General features: G+C 34.6%; 2 protein-coding genes across 4 annotated transcripts in view; one reads left to right on the top strand and one right to left on the bottom strand.

Annotated features, from left to right (window-relative positions):
* The window catches only part of itchb (itchy E3 ubiquitin protein ligase b), a 33,146-nt gene extending 21,247 nt beyond the window's left edge, over positions 1–11,899 (top strand). Inside the window, exons 17-25 of one of the 2 annotated variants that reach the window (XR_013198240.1) lie at positions 2,284–2,443; positions 2,587–2,720; positions 3,859–3,999; positions 6,006–6,126; positions 7,425–7,529; positions 7,619–7,715; positions 8,724–8,796; positions 9,736–10,777; positions 10,924–11,899. Coding sequence is in view for 1 of the 2 variants with exons in the window: in XM_077217973.1 (XP_077074088.1) it covers positions 2,284–2,443; positions 2,587–2,720; positions 3,859–3,999; positions 6,006–6,126; positions 7,425–7,529; positions 7,619–7,715; positions 8,724–8,796; positions 9,736–9,835 (931 nt within the window). In the remaining variant the exon portion in view is untranslated. Of the gene's footprint in view, positions 1–2,283; positions 2,444–2,586; positions 2,721–3,858; positions 4,000–6,005; positions 6,127–7,424; positions 7,530–7,618; positions 7,716–8,723; positions 8,797–9,735 lie in introns of both variants that reach the window. The other variant, XM_077217973.1, reaches the window with a different exon arrangement.
* Positions 11,900–13,654: 1,755 nt separating this feature from the next.
* Positions 13,655–18,856, bottom strand: part of znf341 (zinc finger protein 341) — a 30,454-nt gene continuing 25,252 nt past the window's right edge. For both annotated transcript variants that reach the window (XM_077217975.1, XM_077217976.1), the window contains exons 15-16: positions 15,536–15,736; positions 13,655–14,577 (exon numbers count right to left, since the gene is read on the bottom strand). In XM_077217975.1, the coding sequence (XP_077074090.1) occupies positions 14,339–14,577; positions 15,536–15,736 (440 nt within the window). In that variant the 3' untranslated portion in view covers positions 13,655–14,338. The remainder of the gene's footprint in view (positions 14,578–15,535; positions 15,737–18,856) is intronic.

The raw sequence follows: 18,856 nt of genomic DNA, 5'->3' as shown, positions 1-18,856 counted from the left end.
TATATATATACACTTCCGTTCAAAAGTTTGGAGTCGGTAAGATTTTTAATGTTTTTAAAAGAAGTCTCTTCAGCTCAAGGCTGCATTTATTTGATTAAAAATACAAAACAAACCCAGTAATATTGTGAAATATTATTTCAATTTAAATCAGCTGTTTTCTATGTGAATATATATATAGTAAAGTGTAATTTATTCCTGTGATCAAAGCTGACTTTTCAGCATCATTACTCCAGTCTTCAGTGTCACATGATCCTTCAGAAATCATTCTAATATGATTTGATGCTCAAGAAACATTTATGATTATTATCACAGTTGAAAACCGTTGTGCTGCTTCATATTTTTGTGCAAACCGTGATTTTTTTTTTTTTCAGGATTCTTTGAAAGTTTAACAGAAAAGCATTTAAAGAAATATTTTGCATTATTTTAAATTTCTTAACTGTCACTTTTGATCAATTTAATGTAACCTTTCTGAAGAAAAGTATTAATTTCTTTCAAAAAAGATCTTATTGACCCCAACCTTTTGAACGGTATAGTATATATATATACATATATATATATAATGTATATGTATGTATGTGTCAAGTCACCTTTATTTATACAACGCTTTTTACAATACAGATTGTTTCAAAGCAGCTTTATAGTGATAACAGGAATATAATGCAACAAAAATAGCGTCATAGTCCAGCTTAAGCAAGTTCGGTGATGGTTAATTTTTGTTTAAAAAAGTTATTAATTTAGTTAATTTGTATATATCCAGCCGCTCTGGAGAAAACTGTGATGTCATCGTTCAGGTCAGTTCAGTTCTCATATAATGGTGTCAATGCAGGAGATCAATAATATTGTTAAATATTAAATGTCCCCAACTAAGCAAGCCAAAAGCTAAAGGCGACATATATATATATATATATATAAAATGATTAGTTCCAGTCCTTCTTACCTGCTTCTTTCAGGTCAGTCTATGCTCATAATAAAAAATCCGTTTGAAATGTCCTATTAACAGTTAAGGGGTTTTCCTGTGCCTGACACTGAGCGCTAGTCAAAGCATTTCTCTGTTGGGTCTTGCTTCAGTGTTCACAATCACAAGTTTCAGTCCTTTAAAAAGTCTTTAAAATAATAAAAGTCTTCTCTGCTGACTGACTCTCATAAAGACAGTCTTTGCCGCCATCTAATGGTGTAATAATGAAACTTCTGTTGCTGTTCATGGTAAGGGATATTTTTTTGCAGAGGAAAGAAACCTTTTAGTGATTTTACTTCATGAAATTCTTTGATGAACAGAAAGTTGAAAAGAACAGCATTTATTTGAAATAGAATCATAGAATCTCTTTTGATCAATTTAATGCATCCTTGCTGAATAAACATATTAATTTCTTTCAAACAATCTTACTTACCCCAAAACTTTCGAATTGTGGTGTATAATGTTACAAAATATTGCAGAAATAAACCTTTCTATTCATCTAAGAATCCTGAAATAAATTATACACAACTGTTTTCTACATTGATAATAATCATAAATATCTTGAGCAGCAAATCATCATATTAGACTGATTTCTGAAGGATCATGTGACACTGAAGACTGGAGTATGATGCTGAAAATTCAGCTTTGATCACAGGAATAAAATACATTTTAAAATGCATTCAAATTGAAAACAGCTGTTTTACATTGAAATAATATTTCACAATATTACTGGGTTTGTTTTGTATTTTTAATCAAATAAATACAGCCCTGGTGAGCAAAAGAGACTTCTTTTAAAAACATTAAAAGTTTTACGATCCCATTTTTTTTAACGTTAGAGTGTATGTGTGTGTGTGTGTGTATTTATATATATATATATATATATATATATATATATGTATATATATATGTATATATCCTATATATATATATATATATAGGTGAAACTCGAAAAATTTGAATATTGTGCAAAAGTTGGCTTACAGCTTATGAAAATTCAAAATCTCAGAAAATTAGATGAAATTTTATTTATTTCAGTTTTTTTTATTTATTTAGTTTATTTACAGAAATGTCGGCCCTCTGAAAAGTGTAATCATGCATATGTATATAGTTATATATACTAAATATATTAGTTTCACCTTTTAATTTGAATTACTGAAATACATGAACTGTTGCACGATATTCAAATTTTTCGAGTTTCACCTGTGTGTTTATATATATATATACATATATATATTTTATATATATATAGTGATTTAGTTTGAAAGCATCACTCGTGTGTAGACCTCTTGTAATACCTTAAAGTAAAGCTTGTTGTGTGTTTGGTGCAGGGAATGGTTCTTCCTGTTGTCTCACGAGGTGTTGAACCCCATGTACTGCCTGTTCGAGTACGCTGGCAAAGACAATTACTGCCTCCAGATAAACCCTGCGTCCTACATCAACCCTGACCACCTCAAATACTTCAAGTTCATTGGACGCTTCATCGCCATGGTAATCTTGTTTTGCCATATTTGGTCATTGTCAGATTCTATTCCAAGAAGTGGTGAAATTATTCTTTGTTAATAATTTTAACTGTGTTTGGAAAAATCTCTATGGTGCCAGTTTAACATGTTATTTTTTTCTGATTCCTGTAGGCCTTGTTTCATGGGAAATTCATCGACACGGGCTTCTCGTTGCCGTTCTACAAGCGCATCTTGAACAAGCCCTGGGCTCTGAAAGACTTGGAGTCCATTGACCCGGAGTTTTACAACTCCCTCATCTGGATCAAGTCAGTTTACTTTCTTTACTGTACTCATGAATACTCATTAAGAATAAGCATAATGCATTAAAGTATGTGTGTGCTATCATGGTACTTCAATATATATCATAGTTCTGACTGATTACCATATTAAAGTTCGATTGATATTTACATAGTACTCTAAGGTACTTTAAAGAAGACTATAATGCTTTTAGGTATTCTGTTTTTTAAATGTATACACATTCATATAAATATAAGTTCTTAGATTATTTACTTTATTCAATTCAATTCACATTTATTTGTATAGCGCTTTTCACATCATTTCAAAGCAGCTTTATAGAAAAGTCCACGTTACAATTTCGAGTGATCTGTTATTAGAGGAAACTATGTATTTCAGAAATGTACTGTGACCCTGGATCACAAAACCAGTCTTAAGTCGCACGGGTATATTTGTGGGAATAGCCAACAATACATTGTATGGGTCAAAATTATCAATTTTTCTTTTATGCCAAAAGTCATTAGGATATTAAGTAAAGATCATGATCCATGAAGATATTTTGTAAATTTCCTTCTGTAAATGTATAAAACATTTATTTTTGTGAGTGAATGTAGCACAATCGCGAACATAAAAGCACAACTTTAAAGGCGATTTTCGCAATGTTTCGATTTTTTGCACCCACAGATTCCAGATTTTCAAATAGTTGTATCTCTTACCAAATATTGTCCTATCCTAACAAACCATACATCAATGGAAAGCTTATTTATTCAGATTTCATGTGATGTATAAATCTCAATTTCAAAAAAATGACCCATATGACTGGTTTTGTCATCCAGGGTCACATTTATACAAAATCACAGTTAGCTAAAAATTTATTAATTTAAACAAATTAATAATTTAAGCCAGAAACAATGAACTCGTTTTTTTTAAAAGTCACTTTAGACTATATACTCACAATAAATACCATCCATTCAAATGATCACCAGAAATGATTGTATATGGATACATTTTGTTAGTGCCATGAGCTATTATGACTTTCTGAGTCTTTTCTGTGTATGTATGGTGTGTTTATAAACCCCACAGACGTTTCTCATGTCTGAAACGCAGCTTAGCGTAACGTGATTTCAGTCGCGAACGCCTCTCAAAGTGTGTGTGTGTGTGTTGTGTCAGGGATAATAACATCGAGGAGTGTGGTCTGGAGATGTTTTTCTCGGTGGATAAGGAGATCCTGGGTGAGGTTTCCACTCACGAGCTGAAGCCGGACGGCGGGAACGTCCAGGTCACAGAGGAGAACAAGGAGGAGTACATCAGGTGCCAGTCTCTCAATCTCTCAACTACACACTCTTGCTGCTTATCAGAGCCAAACCCCACACACACACACACACACACACACACACACACACAAAGCCCTCTAGATGCTTTCAGCGCCTTTCACCCGGAGCGTGATTAAGTGACGCGAATTTTCAGGCAAACCAAAAATTATAATTTTGGATATTTTTTTACTAGTAAGTGCAGGACACTATAATTAATTTATGTAAGTGAGGAGAGCAAAATAAAGTTAACTGTGACATATTATACATAAACATTCTTCATACAGTGACTACCAGTAACATTTATACAAATTTGGGATCAAAAGTTATTCAGACACTTTGACCGGCTCATGTTTTGCTGGAGTGATTTTTCTTTAATTGCTAATGCACCTTTTTACACCACAGACTGAACAACATGAAGAATTGCTTGCTAATTGGTTGACCTAAACTGGTATTATCTGATTGTGTAGTTAAATTTAACAGATATTCAACATAATTCATGTGTGAGAAAGTCTAACAGAAGGATGGACAAAACCAGTGAAACATCAACTGATTTAATAACTCATATTTTATCACCATTTTCTAAACTATAGCGAATAAACTGTGATAATGTGAGAAATGTTGAAGGTGTCTGAATAAATGTTGGTTTGACTGTATGTCTCGACGACGATAAATCTGAGAAGAGATTTATTCTTACGTGTTCTTTATACAGATTATCATTTCTATTCGTTTTTCACTAAATTATCCAATCTGATCTATTTCTTCACTGTTATTTACAACAGGATCTGCATTTTCATGGGTTTAAATAATACATTTTTCTTGAGACAGTTAAAATAAACAACTTTGTGCATCAAAACCACTCCTTTCCTGAAAAAAAAAGAACTTGATTTTCAAAAGTCAACAAATTTATGACATTTGCGTCAAGTTTCCGAGCAACATGTCATGTATTTAAGCCATTAAATAAACTTTATGAACTACTCAAAAAGCATTTTGAACATCTCCGCATGTTTTATAATTTCCCAGAAATAAAACCTAGTTCACCCCTTATGCATGTTATAACATCCGTCAAAAACATAGGCTGAATGTAGGTTGAAATATTAGAGCTAAAAACATGGACATAACTCAGTCATGAGCATCACTCACTTCACTGAATACTTGCTGGCTAAGTAATAAATAATTATTACCTTATGATCCACTGTATTCAAATCCACATCTGTTAAAAAATAATTTGCACAGTAGTATTTACGAGAAGCAGCGGTTCAGGGAGTCACGCATTTCCTGTTAAACCAACACGACTGGATGTTTTCACTATGTCATCGCTTTCTGATAAGAGGGAGAAAATGGCGTACAGAATACATAATTGATGCTCATAAGCATAGATACGAGAACCTCACAGGTGATTTTCATAAAATGTAGTTATGTAGTTATCTAAGATAATCTCTGCGGTTTAAAAAGGTCCATCAGGCTCATATTTTGGCTCGTCAGAGTCCAGATTTGAGCCATATTGAGAATATTTGGTCTCACATTAAACTCAGACGAACTGGGCGACATTTTTCAACTACTCAAGAACTGTTTGAAGCCATGAACATTGAGTGGAACAACACTGACTCTTCTGTAAAATACTGTCTGCAAGTTAGGGAAGGCTATTCAATGCTTTATCTTTATCTGCAGTATTTATGCAATTCTTGCTAATTTCCTGACCAATGATTTGTGATTAAAATGGTTAGGATCATCAAAAAACTACTAAATATTTTGCTATTTTTGGTTTTTCCCATTTATTTTGCCCAGTAAAGTGTGTCTGTATAAATGTATTATATATTATTTGCCCGTAAAGTTTCAAAACCAGGTTCTGTATTTGTAAGATGGTGTCTTTGGAGGTAGATACCTATGTAGACCGGGATTGGAGACCAGGATTGGGATTGGGCCGACGCTGCTGGGTCTTAACACCTCTGCAGGTGTTGTTCAGTGTTTGCTGGTAGTAAATGTCCTGTTGTTTGCTCTGTTCAGGCTGGTGGCGGAGTGGCGGCTGTCTCGCGGTGTCGAGGAACAAACTCAAGCTTTCTTTGAAGGATTTAATGAGGTTCTCCCGCAGCAGTACCTGCAGTATTTCGATGCCAAAGAGTTGGAGGTGAGAGACGCTGATTTAAAATCCCATAAATCACACATGGCTAAAAAAATAAAGCTTAAAGAGTACCCATAGAGAGCCTAAGTCCCGCCCCTCCGCTTCCGGCTCATGGGACCTTATTTCGGGAAAAATATGTATGGCAGTCAATGGCGAGAGACAACTTATCTTTTTATTCCGTCTGAACTGTGCCCTGAATTACACATATGATGTTTGTCAATTTATAAGATAATTATGAAAGTCACAGTTTGTCATAAAACAGAAGAGTAACATTTAGTTTGATGTGAAAATCGCTCAATGAACTACATCTCTCGTCTCGCACTGCGCATGTCACCAAGCTCGTGTGTGTGCAGTCTGGTACAAAACACACAGGCATGACGGCGTAACGTTACGATTATAACGTTAGACTGTAGAAGAAATGAAAGATGTTAGCTTCATTCATTGAGAGAAAAGGTATGTAGTCTTTGTAATTATGTATTTTCACAGTCTTATACCTCAACAGTTTTACATCAAACTGCGACTTTCTTCGCTTTAAAATGTATCTTTTAAATTGACAAACATCATATGTGTAATTCAGGGCACAATTCAAACGGGATCCAAATATTTGTTGTCTCTCGCCATTGACTACCATACAATATTTTTCCGAAATAAGGTCCCATGGTCTACCGGAAGGGGAGGGATTAGGCTCTCTATTGTGGCCTTTTTCAAAGTCTTGATTTTGTTTTTCTCTACTAGAATAAGCTTTCATGCTTCAATGTTCATAAAAAAATTTTTTCTCATATTCCCCATTGTTGCAGCTCCTCTCTTCCCAGTCTGTCAGTAACGCTCTGTTTAGTTCCTGTCTCCATGAAGCCCCTCCTTCTGAAAATAGCACTGTGCTCTGATTGGTCGGCTGGATCACTGTGTTGTGATTGGTCGAGCACTTCGAGTGTGTTTGGGAAATGTCCCGCCCCTTTCCATAACCGCCAGTTTCAACACACTACTAACTAACTCAACCAGGCCCCGCCCCTTTATTCTGCGTATCAATTATTATAATGAGGAATATTGTGTCGTGTTCGTTCCCGGAAGAAAACTTGTTTGAGGGAGTTCAGAAACACTGACACTGATATAGAGAATAACTGGACTTTTTCATGCTCAAACAGAAACATTACACACTAAAGAAAGATGAACATGTGACTTTAAGCATATCTGAACGTCATGGAATTAGATAACAAAATGCATTACATACATTAGAATATATTTAAGTGTTCAAATAGTTTTCTGCTGCATGCATTCAGTATTTAACAGTGTTTTTTGTGTCGTAGGTGATGTTGTGTGGAATGCAAGAAATCGACTTGAATGACTGGCAGAGAAACAGCATTTACAGACACTACACCACCTCCAGTAAACAGATCCTGTGGTTCTGGCAGGTACTGACACTACGATCTCCTTCAAGTATTTTAAATTAGTCATCTTTTAGATTGCAAAAAGTTTTAAGACACTCTGTCTTTCTCTGCAGTTAATGAAAGAGATGGATAATGAGAAGCGCATGAGACTGTTGCAGTTCGTGACCGGTACCTGTCGTCTGCCCGTCGGAGGATTCGCAGACCTGATGGGTGAGTTATTATTCACATAAAAACATGAAGATAGCATGCACTATGCATTTAACTTCCATAATGTCATTTAAGTCAAGACACTACAGGTGATAAAGGTAATAAAAAAAAAAGTTTTAACAGACATAACTCTATTTTCCCCAGTAATTAATTATAGTACATAAAGAGAGTTGTTATTTATGTTTAAATATGCAAATAATACAAATATGCACTAACTTGCATACATTTTCAGAACATAAATATGAAAACTGGATAAAGACATGTTCAAAATTTTTGTTTCATTTTGTTGACAGATATTTACTGAGGGGATTTTGGATATCTCTCTCTCTTTTTTTAATCACTCCATAAATCTTAAAATACTGTCATGTTTTTAGGAATAACATATTATATAAAACCAGTGTGAATGGTATATGAACAAGCCTTCAGAATATATACAGGAATAAAACTGTAAATGTTGGTGTTTATAAGTTTTGCTGAAGTGGAGAAAAAAACTTTAAAGATATGTATTGTATTTGAAATCTACTGACACAAATAGATAAAGTGCAATAAAATAAAAACTTAAATGTGTATTTTGGATGTTTTTGTCTTCCCACTCGTCTGAAATAAAACACAAGCAAATTAGCCAAAAAAAATCTCAAAACTGACCAATGCATAATAAAAAAACAGTGGTTTTGCCTGTATTGTCTTTCCTTAAACAGAATAATCACTGGGAAATAATGTAGGATGGGACTTTATCCAACCAAGATTTGATTGGATCATACATGTTAGGCTGTTATGATATCATTGGTTTAATATTAGCCTTGCTTATGTCAGCAGAGAAGAAACTTTTGATGAATGATTATGGTGAAAAACATTTATTAGGAATGTGATTAGCATCAGTTCTATGTATTTTGCAATAGATCACAGAAAGCGGCTCTTGGTCCTGTTCCTTTACTCTAAAAAAGATATGTTTTAGCATAGAGATGAGTTTGAGTTTCGAGAGAGTGATGTTTGTGATGTGTTTGGTCACAGGGAGTAACGGAGCGCAGAAGTTCTGCATCGAGAAGGTCGGGAAAGAGAACTGGCTTCCCCGAAGCCACACATGGTACAGAAACTCACTTCATACACACATTATATTCATCTGAAAAGAGCTGTTCATATTTCTCTTGATGTGATCCGGTATTGAATAGGTTTAGTGTTTATTTCTGTGTATTTAAGCTTAAGCTGTGTAAGTACAGCGTGCCAGTGTGTGTCAGAGGAGGCTTTTTTTAAAGTAGTAGTTTAATAGTTGCATCTGTGTCAAGTGTCTATATACATCATTTTTTAATGTTTTGGAACATTGATAAAATAGCATTATTTATATTAACAATAATTAATAATATGATAAAATAATAATTATTATTGTGGTTGTTATTGTTATTATTGGAATAATATTTTTGTAATTATTTATAATTTTATATATATATCCAATCCATATATATCATAGTGCTTTATTATGATGTATATGGTAACACTTTACAATAAGTTTCCATTAGTTAACTTTAATTAATATATTAATTATTTTTAACGTTATTTAATGAAAAATCAAGTGTTTACTGTTAGTTCATGTTAGCTTAGGTCCATTAAATAATATAAATTATATTAATATATTAAAATAATAACGGATACAACTTTTGATTTTAATAATGTATAAAAATTCAAAAATGCCTCAGTGTTTTTCATTGTTAGATCATGTTAACTAATGCATTTACTTTTTTATTAATTCAATTATTAAATGTAATTAGTTGTAAATCTTAAAGCATTTTTTATTTACTATATTTTTTTAATTAATAAATTGATAACTTATTCCTTATTGTTTTTTAGTGACACTCCTAACACCCTTCATATACTTGTGGGATTCTTCACACATTTGCAATATGTATTAATACTTGTATACTGCATATAATAATAATAATTATATAGCAATAATTATTCAGATTGTGATGCAGCATATTCAGTAGGCATTGAAGTGTTGATGTCAGACCTGTAATAAATGTTCCTTCAGTTTCAATCGTCTGGATCTCCCACCGTACCGAAGCTACGAGCAGCTGAAGGAGAAGCTGATGTTCGCCATCGAGGAGACGGAAGGTTTCGGACAGGAGTGAGACACACACACACATACACACACACACTAGTTTAACTGAGAAGACAGACCATGACTCGATGGTCCGGCACACCGGTGCATTATGGGAAATTGGGGGTTTCTGCACTCACCTGTCACTTGGTATTCATTTTTATATTCCCCATGAGACGAAGAGGGCTTTATGCAAGCGTGTAATAACGTGACTTTAATGTTTCTACATGTGATTAATCCAGCAAGACTTTTCTCTACGACTCCAGGAGAAAGACCAGAACGATCGTAATGATTCACGAGAGCTCTGTGAATGTGTGTTTTATGTTTGCAACCCTACGACGGGTCTCCTCCTCGTGCCTTTTTTCCTCACTGTCATCCAAAAAACAGCTGGGTTGTTAAAGTGTAGCTCTGTGAAACCGCTCGAGCGCCAGTCCAGATCTTGACCGCTTTGTTGCACGACTGACCAAAATATTCATTCATTTCAAACTGTCAAGAAATGTCCGTTTTCATCCCAAAATCAAAATAAAATTTTTTGATATTTTGCATTGGGTCTTTGAAAAAAAAAAAAAATTCATGACAAATTTTCACAAATTCTCATTGTAATATGGAATAAAATATGTTCCATGCGTTCTTGTTACGGCAAAGTGAAAAGTGTATACTTTCAATTGTAAGTATACATTGTGCTCTAATGAATTTAACTTGTGCTGATCTAAATAAAAAAGAAAGTAAATATTTTACCAAATTAATACATCATTTAAATAATTCAATAACAACAGAATGTTTTTTACAGAAATGTTGTGAGTCAAATGTTTGATTCCCATGAAAAATTTAAATAATGGTGCAATGCCAAAAATATGAATGATCCTATTCATTCATTCTCTCTCTCTCTCTCTCTCTCTCTCTCTCTCTCTCTCTCTCTCTCTCTCTCTCTCTCTCTCTCTCTCTCTCTCTCTCTATATATATATATATGCATGTTTGTGTGTACATTAAAACATCTATTAATACAGAAACAACGAAAGATATAAATAACTGGCTTAACCAGCTTTTGGGGGTGAAAATACTAACGTGCCTAAGACTTTTGCACCGTGTGTATATGTGTATGTGTGTTTGTATTAATAGATGTTTTATTATTCACACACACACACACACACACACATATATATAGACATTTTTTAAATCTGTATCTTGATTTTGTGGTGAAATATGGCCTTGACATTTCTAAAAATGATACAATTTACTGAAAGTTCCTGTTTTAGAATTAGAGCCTGAAGTTCTTGTACTTGGTCTCTGGTGCGTTTAATTTCACGCTCTGGTTCTTTGGCACAGATTCACATTACTGAATTATTTCTCTGAAATTGTGTCGTTCTTGATGCGAAACAGACGTGGCTCTGGCCTCGAATCCCTGAAGCGATAATGTGAGTTAATTTTGGGACTAAAATTGTGAGAGGGCAGTATTTATTAGAGGTACACGTGTCTGATTGACAGCGAGTATCGAGCGCTCTAGTTCTATAGGGCGACTGCTTTTTAACGCGTCTTTTTAAGTATTCTGGAAGCTCTTTGGCTGTTCAGATTGTCGTTTATTTCATGTTTCATGAATTATTTGAAGTGATACTAGTCTAAAACCACTGGAGCACAAAAGCCCCACTTATAGCGTGCAGCTGTGGTTCAGTGCATTGCATTATGGGTAATAATATCAAGGCTCGTATCGATGACTGTCTTTTTGAATTTAAGAAAATGAATCAACATGAAATATTTATTTCAATAGCTATTTTTATCCAAATTACCCTGTTTGAATGAGTATTTAACTAGTGAAATCCCCAGGACAATGGTTTGTTATTAAGTGACAAGGCTTTCATTTTGACTTTTATTTCCAACTGATCCATTTAAACCAAACCACTTTGACTCTGTATATGAACTAAATCCTGTACATGTGTGAATACTCTCCTCTCTGTTCTGATAATTCAAATGATTTTAGTATTAAAGTAGAAGCAACTGCTTTCACGGTTGTTTCAGAGTTTATTTACTAGAGTTGATTTGTATGTATAGTCATATGTGAAAAGATGTTCAGCAGCTGAATAAATAAATCTATGGGAAATGTCTTGTTGTTGGTGTTTTTTTGTTTGTTTGTTTTAGACCTGAACTCTGTTCATAATGCAAGGAAATGAGTTTCAGCAACAAATCCACATGGGATGAGATGTTACTTTCAAGGGGTCATGACATGAGAAATCAAATTTGCCTTGATCTTTTGAAATATAAAAGGTCTTTGTATCATTAAAACATCTGCAAGTTTTAGAGCTTAAAACATAATCCTCATTATAAACCAAGCTCCAAAAACAAGCTTCTTCTTTTTTTTTTATAAAAGAGCATCTGTGCACATCACACATTTGCAGATGACTGTCTCCAACACAATATTGACCAATAGTAATACAGCATTGCACCATAGGCCCCGCCCACTGATCTTCACTATGGCCCCGTCCCAAATGGCGCACTTCATGCGGACTTTCGGTCTCGTGAACTTAAATTGCGCGTGCTCGCTGAGTCTACGAGTCCGTAGGCCGTCCCATTTAGCATTTTAACGCTCTGAAGTGTGCTCAGCAGCGCCCCCTTTGTACCCTTGAAGCGGTGCAGGCTCCACACTCTTTAACTACCCAGGAATCCTTGCGAAATGCCAAACAGAAAACGGATGGGAGGAGACTTCCCTCACGGACTGTTAACATGGCTTTATGATATAGGCGTACATTTTACCAGTTGTTACTTACAGTTTATACGAACATTATCGACCAGTGGTTGATATCTCAAACATAATAATAGCGTGTTAAATAGTACGATCGCATTATGATTCATTACATAAATAGAACCGAATGTAATGGCTTTACTGAGTCATATAAACGTAGTATGAATATTGAAACCTATAAATTTGTCTTAAACTCATTTACATTTTAATTTTGTGTTAAAATTGAACATTATGTATTATTATGTACAACTGTATTGATCATTTGCATAACCATGACATCTATTCTAATGCCCAGGTGGCATATACACTTATAGAACTGTAAAAGCAGGCTGTGTAGTTCACATGGACATAAGATTTGGGAAAATAAAATAAATCCTGTTCCCGATGCTACAGACTGTAATTTTTTTTAATGATAGTTGTGATATTTTTCTAATAAAGGGACTGATGAGATGACCTTTAAGTTTATTCAGCTTCGACGTCTGAGCTGAGACCTCCTTCCTGTTTCCGGCGTGACGATCGAGTCTGTCCCAAAAATACCTCTCAATGCGCCCTCGCGGACTCGCGCTAAGGGCCCTATAGGTCTGCACTACATTACGTCACCGAAGCGTGGACTCTGAGGAAGTCCACAAGTCTGGAGTGTGCCATTTGGGACAGGGCCTATCGTAACGGTTGACGACAAAAAAAAACGGTCGCTTTGACGCATTCATATAAACAGCTCATTAACGTCTCTGTGTAGAGATACTTCAGATACTTCCTAACGTCAGAAACGAGTGAATGCTTTATTTTTAATCGTCAGAGGATTAAATTGTAGTTTTGGTTGTCTTTGTCTCGGTTTAGTATTATTTATATACTATTATAGTAGTTATTAATTTGTAATTATTAATTAGAATTGATATTGAAATTGAATTAATTTTAGTTATGTGCTGTTTGTTTATTTTATTAAAAAAAACGGACTGTAATAAAATAAAATTGAATTACCAAAAAATATTTGTAATAGTTATAGTTAACAATAACAACAGCATTTTGTCAAGTTTTAGGTCAATATCTCATAAATTGCCTGATTTATGGACAAGCAATAAAACAAGACATGATAACCATACTGCAAACATGCAGAAATTCAGCTCAATATTTTATTTCTGTATCAGGTTACAGTCTGAGTTCATCTCAACAAATGCGAGAAAAAATAAATTAGCTAACAAGAATGTTTTAATATAAAACATATCAAATTTTAAAGATCAGCAACAGGGGTTTTGTAACATTGACAATGATAGAAAACATAATTTATACTTTTAAAGACGCTTGTGAAGTCGTGTTGCACTCGTTTCATTGAGAATACTATCTCAGCAGCCGTTTATGAACACTATTTATCCATATTACACATTTAACATAAGAATTAAATAACTTACGGTGTACACTACAGTCTGCGTGCCCACAGCATCCCAGACATTAATATTTTAACGATTTAAAAAAAAATGAATTCATAAAAAATTCATGAAAGTTTTCATTTGTGAAGATTATCTTGTAAGTATAATTCACTTTTGTTGATCGCAGAGCTTTTTAAATATTTTTTTAAATATAATAATCCTAAAAATAAAACGATAATCCAAAAGCCAATTAAAAAAATTCGATTGGGTTTTTTGTCGAGGAAACCAGGGTGATGCGAATTTCCAGGTTGGCCTGCAAATTAACATCATCCCTGCACCACTCTATTCGTAAACAACATGACGCAAGTTTGCGAATACTCGTAAATACAGGTGCAAAATACATCTCAGCTTCGACTCTTCTTCATCTCGATGTTCATCAGTCCACCGTCTGGAAGCACATGGGTTCAGAGAGCAGTCTGACGGCTCGGTCGTCTTCCTGCATGTGATCCAGTCTCGTCTCATTATTCCTCTCTTCCTCCTCTTCTTCTCTCGTCTGTTTCTCCTCTCCATCCATTCCCATAATTCCCTCCTGCTGCGTCTCGTTATCATCATCATCATCTCCGTCCTCCTCGCTTTCTCCGTGTTCATCAGGCTCCATGGCAGAAGATCCGTCACCTGAATGTTTCATAAAAAGTTGTACAGTCAAACAAAAAATTATTCAGACACCAGATATCATTTTTGTTATTTTTTTACTAGTGGGTGCAAAACATTATAGTTCATATTATGTGAGGATAGCAAATAAAGTAAACTCTGACATATTATACCCAAAAATTCTTCATGCAGCGACTACCAGTAAAATTGATAAGAATTTGGGACAAAAAATTCAGACACTTTTTTTTCCTGATCATGTTTTGCAGAAGTGTTTTTTCTTTAATTGCTAATGCACCTTTTTTACAGCACAGACTGAACAACATGAAGCATCGCTTGCTAATTGTTTGAGCTAAACTGGTATTATCTAATTGTGTAGTTAAATTTAACAGCTGACAGATATTCAACATAATTCATCAGTGAGACTAACAGAAGGATGGACAAAACCAGTGAAATAACCGATTTGATAACTCTGCGTTATTGTCATATTTTATCACCATTTTCTAAACTATAGCGAATAAACTGTGATAATGTGAGAAATGTTGAAGGTGTCTGAATAAATTTTGGTTTGACTGTATAATATATATATATATATATAAAATGTAGTATATTTCTATTGGATCATTTAACAACATCTCTGATATACTGCTGTATGTGTGAGCGGGAGAGTATAAATGATTTGTGCAGTCTGTCAGTGAACCAAAAGTATGAAATATACGTTATAGATCTCATTATTTTAGGTTCTACTTTGAGCAGATATACTGTAAGGCCAGGATGATAAATGCGTTTTTCTGAATGATACGAGGGTCGTTTAGGATAGTCGTGAAATGGAAATTGTGGTGTTTAATGTAGAGTGAAGGTGTGTGAATTTTATAGCAAAGAAAATGTGAGAAATGGTGTCCGAATACATTTTGGTTTGACTGTATATATTTAAAAACTCATATAGATAAAAAATATTAATGTGTGTGTGTGTGTGTGTGTGTACCCTCGCTGCTGTTGTCCCGTCCCTGCGCGGCCGCCGCCAGCGGACACTTGTGATCTCTGTAGTATTTCTGGCGTGTGAAGCCCTTGTTACAGGCGGAGCAGCGGAAACGGTAGTTGTCTGTGTGTGAGCGCTGATGCTCCAGCATATGAGCTCGACGACTGAACGACTTCTGACAGAACTGACACTTATACGGCTTAATACCTGCAGGAGAGAGAAACACACATTTGCTTTGCACATTACTATGCAGTTCCACATTACACCATGAAAAAAAACCACACATATATATATATATATATTATGGCTGTCAAATGATTACAATTTTTAATCTAATTAGTTACACGATGTGGTGATTAATATAATTAATCGCAAATGAATTGCACATCAAATTTGGCTGATAAATTCATCATTATTGAGTTAAATGAGAAAAGCATCAAATAGACAAGACATTTTTTATTTGATTCAACAGAATTTATTACACATAAACCTTTAGGCTGCAACGGCCTTGAGGGTGAGTAGATGATGACATAATTTAAATTTTTGGGCGAACAAACCTTTTAATGGGTTTTTATGAATATGGAAATATGAAAAAAATATCATACTCTAAATAATAATCTAAAGTAGGGGTGTGACGATAACCGCATCACCGCAGTATCGCGTGAATGAGATGCCTACCGCGGTGTGAGGTCATCACCGCACTTTTTTTTTTCTGCTGAAAGTTTTCTGTACCTCTTCGTTGCGTTGGGCGACGTTCCTCTCGTTACTTTATTTTAATGCAATACATGTTTATTCCAAGCGCGCTGTATCTTTTTTTTATGGGCAGGAGCGATGCTCAATTCACAAATGAATCACTCTTTTGAGTCGATTCTGTTTAAAGACTTCAAACAAGTTGGCTGATCTGTCTAAATCGGTTCGCGAATCAGTTTGAATGATCTGTTCAGTTTCCTGCACGCATTGAATCACTGAAGCGCTTTCAATTCACACTCGACTCGGAGTCGTAACAGGAAGATTTAAAAACATCAAGAGCGTTGGATGAAGTGGCCGTGGACTTACAGTCTAGTGAAAGCAAATCTGCAAATGCATCATATTTCTGCCAACGATGAAGATCTTTATTAGTTGAACATCTTCGTAAGCTGTCTGTGAATGAATGATTCCACAGGACGAGACAATAGATTTCATTTCATTGATTCAGGTAATACATTTTACAACCAAACAGATTATTACGCGACGATAGCGCTACTACAAAGTATAACATTATCCGTTTTTTTGACATATGCATTAATTTATAGGCTACATTAGATAAGCTTGTCCACAGTTTATGAAATGAACCCCACCCGCGGTAATGTGTGTGTATATTGCGCAGTGGCGTGCGAACTCGACTTGAAAAATGCCTTTGCTTGCCTTAGACACTGTCAGTTAACCAGTTTAAACATGCTTGCAGAAATATACATTTGATTACATTTTGAAGAACAGACGGAAGAAGATCTATCGATGTGCATTTGATCTAGGGCTGCAACAACTAATCGATAAAATGTATTATAATCGATTATGAAAATCGTTGTCAACGAATGTCATTATCGATTAGTTGGTCTGCTTACGTCACGGGGAGCGTTTACTGGTACGCACACACACGCAAGGTCTCTCTCCCTCAGGCGCTCTGCCGAGCGCGCGCGCTACACGGTTTGGAGCAGTCTCTTCTGTCTCGCATGCGCGCTCTTGCTTGCGCGCTCTAGATTTCGGGAGTTTGAACTAATTCGCGGGCATCAGGGAGCCGCAATCAATATGCGGGAGACTCCCGGGACTTCCGGGATGTCTGTATTTTGTCTCGAGCATCAGGTTGTGCAATCAGTTCGCTCGCAACATAAGTGATGGATTAAAATAGCGCTACCGCAGAAATAGGTTAAATTAAAACGGTCTTTACAAAGCGAAGCACTAAATATAAAGGCAGTTAATAACAGCAGCGGTAAAATATTGTTTTTTAGTCACTGTACTCAGTGGTTTTCAGCGAATGCTTGTGCACTAATGCATAATTTCTCCTGTCCTTTACTCAAGCCTGTTAGCTTGCTGGGTAACGTTACCTCCATTCCGTTCTCTTTTTATAGCATTTGTCTACTAAGTTTTAATTGTTTTTCAAACGCGATCTACTGCGGCTCTACATTCACACAATTGTTTTCAGTCTTTCTATATTTATTTAATCAATTTATCCTTATATTATATTCTTTTATATATTATATATATAATATATATTATATTCTTTATCCTTATATTCCTTATATATAATTAATTTTAAATAAAAATTAAATGAATTATATATTTTAGATGTTTTTAGTTTGTTTTTAGTTCAGATATTCACATCTGAACAACATGTCTGTGTAAATTTGTTTTAACAAAAATTTTGTTAAAACATAATATGTTGGATATCATTTTTTTAACAATAATCATGTTTGTCAACTTGCCATCAGCAATTATCATAAAAAAAATGCAAATATTGATATTAGTAAAACTCAATGTGTGGCTTTTGCACTTTTTAAAGTACACTTTTACACATAAATACCCTGATTTACGGTTTTATTTAGTTATAATAAACAAAAAAAATCTAATTTAATTTCTATCCGATTAATCGAAAAATAATCGTCCGATTAATCGATTATCAAAATAATCGTTAGTTGCAGCCCTAATTTGATCGTTGTTTGTGTTCAGATGTTCAGTAGCGGTCATGAGCGAGAGCACACGTGAAGAGTTAACTCTTTCTTCTCTGTGTCAATGGTTCCCTTTACATGCCTTTGAATGCAAAACTCTGCAGAGTCACTTTATTTCGACATTGTCTAATAATCCAAATGTAGTTGTAGTTTTCCTTGTGGTTTGTTGTGGTTTTCCTGTCACGAAACCTGAAGACCGAAAAATAAAGCAGCAGGACTTGACGATTCACTTTAGCGTCCCAACAGCCGAATACTTGTTCAGACTATTGCCCTTTTATTTTGCACTTTTTAAAAGAGGTTGTTTATGTTTAGCCTAATTAATAGTTAATTATTTTATTTACAATTTAATATAAATGTTAATTTGCTGTTAATAATAAAGAAAACTGCTTTATAATGATTAAAAGGTTGTTTAAGTTTACCATAATTCATAGTTCATTATTAATATTTACAATTTAATACAAATGTTAATTTGTTTATTTGTTAATAAAGAATACTGCTTTATAATTATTCATTTCCATTGTAATTTACAAGCTACATGCGTTCTTGATCGCGTCTGCAGTGTGTGACACGGCGCTGGTGAAATGTTTTTTCGGGGGGGGGGGGGGGGGGGGTCGGTTAACCGCCA

This window comes from Siphateles boraxobius, unplaced genomic scaffold (genome assembly GCF_051911475.1).
Source record: "Siphateles boraxobius isolate OS27281-9 unplaced genomic scaffold, OSU_SipBor_1 77, whole genome shotgun sequence".
Taxonomy (NCBI): domain Eukaryota; kingdom Metazoa; phylum Chordata; class Actinopteri; order Cypriniformes; family Leuciscidae; genus Siphateles; species Siphateles boraxobius.
Note: the sequence above shows the minus strand (reverse complement) of the source record. Positions and strands in the feature narration are given on the sequence as shown.